Source organism: Sabethes cyaneus, chromosome 1 (assembly GCF_943734655.1).
Source record: "Sabethes cyaneus chromosome 1, idSabCyanKW18_F2, whole genome shotgun sequence".
Classification (NCBI taxonomy): domain Eukaryota; kingdom Metazoa; phylum Arthropoda; class Insecta; order Diptera; family Culicidae; genus Sabethes; species Sabethes cyaneus.
The window spans coordinates 9755487-9766455 of NC_071353.1; the positions used below are offsets into that span (position 1 = coordinate 9755487).

Consider the following 10969-nt stretch of genomic DNA (forward strand, 5'->3'; position numbering starts at 1 on the left):
CATCACTATGAAAGCTGTACCCAACTCGTGTGTGTTGCCGCAGCTCTGGTAGATGGTATGTCCATCTCTGAACGTACGTACCGTTGAGCTCTTCCAGCACACCTCCTGCAGCGCTACGACGTCGAACTTGCGGCTCTTCAATACGTCGGAGAGCACTCGAGTGCTCCCTTGGAAGTTGAGAGATCGGCAGTTCCACGTCCCGAGTTTCCAATCCATAGTCCTTTTTCGTCGCTTTATTGGGGGTCTATTACGATTGTTCCAGTAAGAATTTATTTGTTCTTCGTTTCGTGCTTTAGTATTTTTCGTGGTGACGGCTTGCAAAGCCTGCTATACCAACCCCCTGTTTCGCCGGAGAGCTAACGAAGCTCGAAAGAGCCCTCCTTTCCTGTCAGCATACGACCTTGGCTTCCACCGGGGTTGGTTACCCGATCTCCGCCAAGGTTGCTCGTATCCCGGCTGGTACCACGAGGACGTAGGAATAGGAGTTACTGAATAAGAGGCTATGAACTGTAGGGTCTATTTTATGCCTACACGTGCACAAGGCACCGACGCACAGTGGGACGGCTTCAAAAATAGGCGGACATTAGCTTTTGCGGCGAAACGATTAAGTTTTCCGCACTAGTGTCTTCGCAAAAGTTTCTTGGTTTTTAATGTATTTTTTTGTTAGATAAAAAAAAACATTACATTAAGGGGGTGGGTCAATAAATAGAGAAATTAACTTTTTTATTTTAGGTCCAAAATAAACAGTGCCTGAGGAAAAGTGGTAGAGGACATTATTTAAAGAGTATTTGGTGCAGCAAAAAAGTTTCTATCCCTTAAGGGAAAAAAGATATTGAGCTACACAATAACAAACCCCCTTAATATCAGTTTTCCTAATTTTTCTTGCTTACTTCCGTTTCTACGTAGTTTTGATGTATGGAAAAGTTTAAGATATAGTAAAAATACATCTTTTTGCTGAAGAGAGTGTAGCTCTAATTTTATAGGATTTTGAGCTGTTACAGTTTTTATATAATTTTCTAGTCAATTTTAAGGTGATTTATTTCAAAAAGGCGCAAGTATGCGCAGCCAATCTCAGCGACTTTAAGTGTTATGATGTAGTGGCTTTAATTTCATGTCCATGTCACGGTGGAACACGGTGGAACATTTGAGCCAACTGCGACTAAAAATATCGCGTTTTACGCCTGAAAAATTACATAAAATAACGTAATAGACCAATACAAATGATTTACCCCATTTAAAATAAAAATAAATTTAATAATATATGATTTAAAACCACCGCCGCCGACAACAATACGAGTAAGGAGATTCTAGCTACGACGCAGTCACGCTGGAAGTCGGCCAACTTTTGCCTCCGCAAGACGCTTCGATCAAGAAGCATACGCCGCTACAGCACAGACCTGACGATATACAAAACGCTAATCAGACCGGTAGTCCTCTACGGACTTGAGACAGTTGCGGGTTACATCTTTAGGCCCGACTTTTATCAAATTTTATACAACAATTCTATACCTGGACAATTCCAAAAATCCATTAAGTATTTACTCTACCAGAATCAAATGTGATTAAGATTTCCGTTCAACCACCGAAACGTAATCCTCCAACAAAAGTACAAATATGGTTGAAGATAGCAGTTTTCTCTAGCCAGCAGTTATAAGTTACAATTGCAATTTTTATTCAATGCTTAACATTTGCGAGTGCAGGTCATACTACTAAACGACTATGATTTTTCTCTCTTCATAATGCACAGCTTCTATTCTGAGCTGAAGTTCATAAGAATCGAAAAGTACGAAAAGGCTGCTCGGATGATCTGCAAACAAAACGACCCTTTATAAGCTTGGCCCAAAAAAATGTCAATCAAAAACCAAATTTCCTCACCGCTACTGAAGTGGCCTGATTGACCGGTGCGAATATACCGTGCAGCTGCATGTCGGGCTGAGCGTTGGCCAGAGTAAACCGGAACGCTTTCCGTTCACGTACCGCCAACCAGTACCAATCGATGGCGTAGAAAGCATCCGCAAGGGTGTCGTTCTCAACCAGCAGCATGTTACCGTAGAAGCAATGCAATAGTACGGAACCGGTGCCTCCTATGAAAAGAAATGTAGCAGAGGTCCATGGATTATCAACCACCATGTTCAGTGTGCTGAAGGTGACCATGCCGCAAGTAATGAAGATCGTTAAGTAGACCCAGGAAAGCAGGTTTTGCAGTCGCTGGATGAATTCAATATTCGTGGCGTGCAAATTGATGATTTCCGCCAGCAATTCCCGGATGGCCTCCGGTTGTTCGATCGGACTGTTCAACAACTCATTCAGATCACGGAGAAGTATTTTAATGCAACGAATCTGACAACAGGCCGATAGAACAGCCACGGTAACGGTGCTGAAGTGACCACACAACGAATGTTGGCATATGGTTACAATCAGAACTTGGTAAACGTAGTTCAGACAGTAACCCAAGCTTGTTTTAACATCCAACAGCGGTAGAGTAAAACCAAATGGAAGGTAAAACTTTTCAGGATCAGCTGCAACGATCGGAAACAAATAGTAACAGGATGTCGAGAAATACATGGCGTAGATAAACTTGCTGAACAGAACGGTGCGTTGGTAAAATTCATCGAATACCGGAGATGATTTCGGAGTTTTATACTGATAGCGACGTTGTTCGACTTCTTTCATTATGTTCTTCCAGGAGTTACGCTTGACGATGATTTCCAACAAGCAGTGGATGGTTTGCAAGCTAACGAACGTGAGTCCTATGTTTTCCGTTAGTATGACTGTCGAAATTTTCGCGGGATTCTTCCAGAAAATGGTACAAACTGGCACCATGGAGAGTAGCACTATGGCAGTAATCGACCATGAGTTCGGGGTCCATTGGTCGTTAAATACATCGCTGTTGACTACGCGAAAAGCGTAGCGAGCAATTTTGGTGGCCGCTTCGAACTTGGGATCCATTTGGGTGGTAATTCCAAAAGCTAACTGTGAGCTGACTAGAGCAACTGAATCGTTTATAAAGAGATTTACTGCATGCTGAATAATGAATCGGTTGATTAAGAGAAACTATGTAGATGTGATTGTTGCCATCTGGAATGGTTCGTTGGTAAAGTACATCGGGAATTTGAACAGATGTCGACAATAATGTATAGTTTCAAGAATATTGATTTAAATTAAATCCTACTTACTGTCTTTCTTCTACCCAGAATCAACTTCTCAAACTGAAAACCTTGCGGTTCAATATTGTAACGGGCAGCATCGTAAAAATAATTGGATCAAGCAGAAAAAAACTCCATGCATATTTGAATCTTGCATTTAGATCGATTTAACACGTAATACGACTGTTTTCTTCGTTCTACATCTTAAACCTCATTCGACCCGTTAAGAACCGTAAAAGACTCTTCACTTCCTTCAATGTCATAAGATCATTCCCGTCAACCTCGCCGCCGCAATACCAGCTATACAGCTCATTACCCGATAATAATCAATCAACGACTCAATGAAGCGTACAAAACGGTCTCTAACTTCCGCCCTCGTTCCGGGATCGTGGTGGCACATCACGTTTACGTTCTCACTGTCAATGGACCGGATCCGAGCAGATAAAATAGCAAAGGGACATCTCAGGACAGTCGGTCATCATCAATCGCCGGTCCGGCTTGAGTGAAAATTGAAGAAATCGACCTGTCAAAACATGTAAACATAAGCAGTTTCTTCAGTGCTGCTTTTTTGCTTTGCCTCGTCCGGAGCCGGACCTCCCGGACGCTTGTCGCTTCGGATACGGTGTGATCCGGGTGACGCGTGTGTGACACGCAGCCCAATGAATGCTGCCGTTACGCTTCACATATCACTCAATTTTTTCCTTCATTTGATGGTTTTTAGATATTGGTTGGTTATTTCGATAGCTATTAGGGAGAAATATTGATTCACCAGCGTAAAAAATGGCACGCTGCAATTGTTCCCTACTTTTTATAAAATGTGTAACTGGGAATTCATGAACGGGAATTAGTTGCCGTGGTTCCTTAACTTTTTATAAAGCTTCACTATTCATGAAGCTTGACTTTCTGCTACAACTATATGTTACAGTGCACAGTGGCCCAGAAACGAAAGTTAAGTGGAAACTTACTTTTGCGGTTAATCGATTCATAATAGCTTCCCACAACGTTCAGCAAAGTTGTTCAACTCTAAAACACAATTAATGTGAAATCAACGACCAAGTTCCAGTTTGGCTTGTAAACACATAACACATAATAACTTTTTATAGAAAAGAGATAGGGTATGTTGCTACATCGTCGTAATTGCCTATTCCCGTCCTATCCAACACAAATTATTAAAAATATCAGAATTTTTATGACACACAATGCAAAACTAGTTATTCCCTAATATTTTAGTTAGTTGTCTATCATACGCAATCAATCAAAGTGAGCTGAGATCTATTTAAATGCTTTTTATCATTAAAGAAGTCCTACCAGCCAAATTTCCTACGTTTTTTCGTGCGACGAAGAAGACAATGTCGACTAATCGTTTTAATTTCCGTCATTCATAAATGAAAATAACTCACGCAAGGCATTGTCGTTATTCTACAGCCAGAAAAACTTGCCTGACCTGCAGAAATTTTATAGAATAACATTTGTCATGCCGTCCTACACAAATACATGCGCGTTAGCTTCGTAAACATTGTTGTGATTTTTAGTTCGGACGATGAAAAATTTTGTTGGACGGATTTTAAAACGGACGAATTTAAGAAACAAAGTCAGTTACGTAATTTCGCTTTAATAATCGCTTTCCGGTGATTTCAAAGTTCACGGATCGGAAGGTAAGTGTGTTTCAGTCAAATCAGTACAAGAACTTTTGGAGTATTCACTAAATCCATCCAGCGAATGATGAAAATTAGAATGGCTTTCCTTATTACGACGGGAATTAGAAAAAGACTCTAGAAGAATAATTTCTTCGACAAAGTTGTAGCTAAAGAACACATAGGTAACTTGGCTATAAACATAGTAGGCGTATTTTTCAAAGTTTTTGGCTCACATGGTGTTTTAAATAAAAACCGCTTTTCGCTAATTGCTTCAAATTTAATGGTTGCATCATAATGTTTTACAAACTTGTTTCTCTCATCAAAAGACATATTTTTGTAGAACATTGTATGTTGAAAACACATACGTCAGTGATGTCAGATCGACGGATTTATCTTTAGTTGAACGGATTTAGGAATTTTCTACGAACCTGCGGATAAACTGCGGAAGATATGAGCATATCTACGGATTTTCGTAAACTTCACGGAAAAGCAAAAGTTTCGAGAAACACGAGAACACTACAAGTAGTAAATAATATTCCGAAGAGCATAACTTTATTTTTTCTGACAGAAGCAAACAGAATAGTTTAATCTAATGAGAAGTGTATTAAAAATGGAAGATTTACGGAAGATGCTGTTATGCTGGCAATACGAACTTACACTTTTCGCTTTGATGGCAGACAGAACTTTCTTCCCTTTCAGACTTTCTCTTTCTGATCGTGACCATTAGTATAATCACATTTATAGTAATACATACCGATGTTTTACTGGTTGGAATACGGCATAAAGGTGAAATATTTTCGTTTCTATTTCTTTTCACATTTTTACAGTTCCTAATATGATTTTGTCAGTGCGACAGAACATTAAAAACAAGCCAATAAGCAGGTTCTTTATAACCAAACAGCTGACCCGACAAACTTCGTATTGCCACAAATTAAACTGTGTTGTACATAAATCGTGAATCTCGGATGACCTTTGTCACAATCTTGAGTTTTGCAAGTTTCAGGGGAGTTCATGGGTGTTTTAATATACAAATTTTTCTCACAGTAAAGTAGAAAACAACTCCCCCATTGCTTAGCCTGATAAAATAAGGCGGATAGCATTTGAATATTCGCCATCATTACAAACCATTTCGTCGAATACCATTTTACGGAACACCAATTCTCGGTTGACCATAACGCGGAATATAGAGTATCGCAGAATACCATTTCGCGAAAAACCTTACGCAGGATGTACCATTTCACGGAAAATCTTTTCGTAGAAAGTACCATTTCGCAGGGGTGACCCAACTGAAGGAAAGTAATAGCGGTCAGTAGACCTAGAAAAATAAATAAACCTAGATAGAGGTGATCTCTACGGGGGGCTGCCCCCGCAGTGGCCAGCGCTTCCGACTGCAGGTCGTCGGCAACACTCGCGGCCTGTGGCCGTCTCGCGCTTAATTATCTAATGTTACTATTGATGGTTTTTGGTGGTCTTGTTATTGATTAATGTTTAATGAAAGAGTCTATAATTTCTCAAGTTCGATTAGTTTTTGAGTTACGCAAAAATTTCTGTTTTATTTGTATGACAGTCCTTGTCCCCCTACCACAGGGGTGAGGGGTATCAAACCATCATTAAAAAAATTCCTGCTACCAAAACACCCCACATGCCAAATTTGATTCCATTTGCTTAATTACTTCTCGAGTTATGAGGACATTTGAATTTCATTTGTCTGGGAGCCCCCCCCCCTCCTAAAGTAGTGAAAGGTTTCAATTCACCATAGAAAAATTCTTGTCTCCAAAAACACCCACATGTACTTGATTAGCTCTCGAGTTATGAGGAAATTTGTATTTCATTTGTATGGAAGTCCCCCTCTTAAAAGGGAGAGGGGTCATTATTCTCCTCCTAAAGAGGGGAGGGGTCTCAATTCACCATAGAAGAAAAAATTGCCTGCAAAAACACCCACATGCTAAATTTGGCTTCAATTGCTTGATTAGTTCTCGAGTTATAAGGAAATTTGTATTTCATTTGTATGGGAGCCCCCCTCCTAAAAAAGTAAGGGGTCTCAATTCATCATAGAAAAAATTCATGCCTCCAAAAACACCACATGCCAAATATGGTTCCATTTGATAAATTAGTTTTCGAGTTATGAGGAAATTTGTATTTCATTTGTATAGGAGCCCCCCCCCCCCTCCTAAAGTTGGGAGGGGTCTCAATTCACCATAGAAAAAATTCTTGTCTCCAAACATACCCACATGTAAAATTTTGCTCCATTTGCTTGATTAATTCTCTAGTTATGCTGAAATTTGTGTTTCATTTGTATGGGAGCCCCCCCTCTTAGTGAGAGGAGGGGTCTCTAACCATCATAAGAATCTTCCCTGGCCCCAAAAACCCCTATATGAAAATTTTCACGCCGATCGGTTCAGTAGTTTTCGATTCTATAGGGAACATTTGAGCAGACAGACAGAAATCCATTTTTATAGGCATAGATTTGTATGAGAGCCCCCCCTCTTAGCGGGGGGAGGGGTCTTTTGCCATCGAGAGAACCTTCGGTAGCCTCAAAAGCCCCTACATGTAAATTTTCAGTAGTTCAGTAGTTTTCGATTCTAAAAGGAACATAGGAACAGACAGACAGACAGAAATCCTTTTTTATAGGTATAGATAGCTGAAATCCTTGTTCTTTATGTATTAACGTTCGATATGAGTAATTCTCGCTGAAACGGGGCCACTGAAGACTGACACGAGGTCTTCAAATATTGGAACTTTTGCGCTTAATTGGTTGAAAATGGTTAAAAAATAAGAACTACACCTCGAAATAATGGACCCCTCGTTCGCCAAGGGGCCTAACAGTTTCAAAAAAAGTTGAATTTTGAGTAAACCTTGAGATTTTATTCAGTTGATGCCATTGCACATCTAATTTTATGAATGTTTTTTATAGCACTTTTCCTCAGCTTTCCAATAGTGGTCTTAAAATGAAAATCGGTTGGGGGCTCATGGTGAAAACGGCCATTTTTTGATAAAATCCAATATGGCGACCAAATCCAAGATGGCCGCCAAAAAAAATTTACTCCATTTGAAAGCCTTCTGCTCTTCTTCTTTACAGAACCGGGCCATTTGTTAGTTGTTTCATGGAAAATTTATTAAATATCTCATGATATAAATCTCAAGGTTTACTCAAAATTCAACTTTTTTTGAAACTGTTAGGCCCCTTGGCGAACGAGGGGTTCACTATTTCGAGGTATCAAAAGTGTAGTTCTTATTGTTTACCCATTTTCAACCAATTAAGCGCACAAGTTCCAATATTTGAAGACCTCGTGTCAGTAGTGGCCCCGTTTCAGCAAGAATTACTCACATGCTCTTTTTACATGATAACTAAAAACTATTGGACTTTTAAGCCCTCTAAAAGCGATAAAAAATGTGGCTAATATAAATAGAAAAGACAGCGAAGAGATGGCGGAAAGATGAAAAAGATGAAGAAACAAAGAATCCCCGGCAAAATAATAATGAAACGACGCTAAAACAACAACAAGAAGCCGCTGAAAATTTATAGTAAAAAATACCAAAAACAGATGTCAAAAAACGACGAAAATACGATGGACGATGATAAAAACCCAAAAAAGACCCGAAGAAAGCGTAAGCCGCGTAAAGGTGCCGGAAAGGCAACGATAAGAGGACGAAAACACGACGTGAAAACAACGAAAAAATAACAAATGAAAAAACCAAGTAAAACACTGAATAGAGACAAAAAGCAATGTAAAAATATCTGATAGCCAGATAACGAACGAAAAACGCTTAAAAAACATTTAAAAGACAACAAAAAACGAGGGGTCAGTCCCGGTGCATTCAAATTCCAACCCCACATAAGTCACGAATGAGTTAACCTAATGAAGTGAATGTTAACAAATTATAAAAAACAAAAAATAAAACTAGAAAATGACAAGAAGACGATAGTAAAAGGCAACAAAGAACACATATATTAAAAAAGAAAAAATGAAGCTGAACGACGAAAAACAAACAGCAAAAATGAAATACCGAAATGGCGAATGACGAAAGTTGGAAGTATGCGTTCTTAAATAAATCAAGAGAAAAATGAAATGTATCATGAACTAATTTGATTCAAAAAAGCGGTAATTCGCTTCAAATTCAATCAAGAAGTGGACCGTATCCATATAAAAAGAAACTATAGTATTTCAGGAAACAGAACGCATCGAAATTAGTTTACACTTTCAGCAAAACCAACAAATGTTTTATACTAACAAACCTTTAAGCGAAGTATAAATTTCGGTTTAATTTTCATTTGAAGCAATATCTTGACTTAAAAGTTGATTAAATTTTACCCCCTTCTTAGTTTGAAACGAAATTACAGCCCTTTCTTCTGATAAAACCGGAAAACTACGGATTTTCTTTCAGCAAAACCTAGTATCACTGAAAACTTGTTTGTTTTCGCAACAGACGGTATATAAAGTACAGACGCGCAATAAGCAAGGCACAAAACACCAATCGAACCGTCATATCGAGGTTTCAAATGAGCAGAGATCCAATTCTGACTGGTTGCCAAAACTGTTAAAATAAAATAAACAAAAAAAGGGTTGCCGAATTAGGCAGTTTTTCTCTCTGCGCGCCTGTACTTTATCTACCGTCTGTAGTTTCTCTAGCCTTCTCATCAACGCATCCAAATGATCCAAGAAATCCAAGTGATGGAATTTCTACAACCGTCACAGAAGGCTGAAATCGTATTTGACCGAATCACGAAAGGGCGAATTCCTGTTTGGTCAAATCTTGGCTGAATCTTGCCGAATAATATTAATAAAAATAATGTTCTTCATAAAGTCAATGCTAAGCTGGTTAAGCTGTCCATTCGTAGGTTATCCGATTCACCCTACATGCAATGCTTTTTTAAACTAAGTCGATTGAAACTTTTGCAAGTTAACGGCAGATTGCCTAACTTCCATTGTGCCTACCATACATTTTGCCTTCTACACATTATGCAAAGCAAAGCCTAGGTGCTACATTCCGTTATCGAAACTTGACCTTCTGTTTTTATACGACAGACTTCGCAGCCAGCTGTTAGATTGCAGGACAATTGCAGGGCCAGTTGCTACAATCCTATTGACTATAACAGCCTCCCCCAGTTGAGGTTCGAACATTCGACGACTGGCTTATTAGACCAGCGTCATATCTCGAAGCCAACTGGGAGACGCACATTATGCATTATACACATTATAGGTATTGTCCATTATATCTATTGTCTGTTATGCCTACAGAAACTATAGATTATAGAGGCGGAGGGGCACTCAAAAGCCGCTGAGTTTTGAATCAAAGCGGAGTGTTATCTTCATTTATAATGGTACTCCCCTCTTTGATTCAAAATTTAGCGGTTCTTGAGTGCCTTGTCGCCTCTGAATCTATCGTCTCTGTAATTATGCCTGTCGTCCATTACGCCTAACGTCCCTTATGCCTAACCACATGGGCTCTCATTTGACAGCTCTTTGTGTGGGTAAAACTTGAGTCAAAGTGTGTTTGGTTATGTATGTTCATTTCATCGAAAAAATCTGGTGATGTGTATGAAATCGGAATGCGGCTATAGAAAATAGTTTCAGAGCAGACAATTTTTAAGCAGCGCTCCTTGGTAACACATCCGATCTTAGCCTGAAAATTAGTGATGCTTCAGAACGGCTCATTATAGCAATGCAAACCGAGGTCAAGCATACGTACTTTCTGCAAGAATGATTTTGAAAGTTTCAAATCGTTCATTTTTTCCATCGGGAATGGTCAGTTGGCTGGTGATTACAAAACAGGCTGGGAATTGAAACAGATGTCGTCGCCGATGTATAGCTCCTACAAATGGAGCCAACTTAAGGTGGATCCAATTTACTGCCTCGGTTTACCCGGATGAAAAGGATGCAATTTAATCGCCCCATAAACCGCGCAACTGATCCCGATCCGGAATAGGGCGCGCAACCCGATAAGGCCGTCAAAGTTACGAGCTCCATTATCGGTTGTTGTTGTTGTTAGCCGTAAAAATTATCCCCTACTATCTGTCTATTCCGATACGGTACCAACGAACGGCGGGTGCCTGCTCTGATTAAAAGGATTTAATGTGATTTTCGGCAAAAGGATTTTGCCCCGGGGTAGGGGTAGTTCCTTTTGTACCCGAGCGGTTTTTAATTTATTCGACGAAAGTTCGCGCGGGCAGTCAACCGAGCCGAA

General features: G+C 39.6%; 1 protein-coding gene across 1 annotated transcript; it reads right to left on the minus strand.

Moving 5' to 3' along the window:
- Positions 1–1750: 1750 nt before the first annotated feature.
- On the minus strand, positions 1751–2949 carry LOC128737244 (odorant receptor 49b-like). Its single transcript, XM_053831849.1, has 2 exons — positions 1876–2949; positions 1751–1807 (listed from the first exon to the last, which is right to left on the minus strand). Exons 1-2 carry the CDS (start codon positions 2947–2949, stop codon positions 1751–1753), a joined length of 1131 nt encoding a protein of 376 aa, XP_053687824.1.
- Between the last annotated feature and the right edge of the window lie 8020 nt (positions 2950–10969).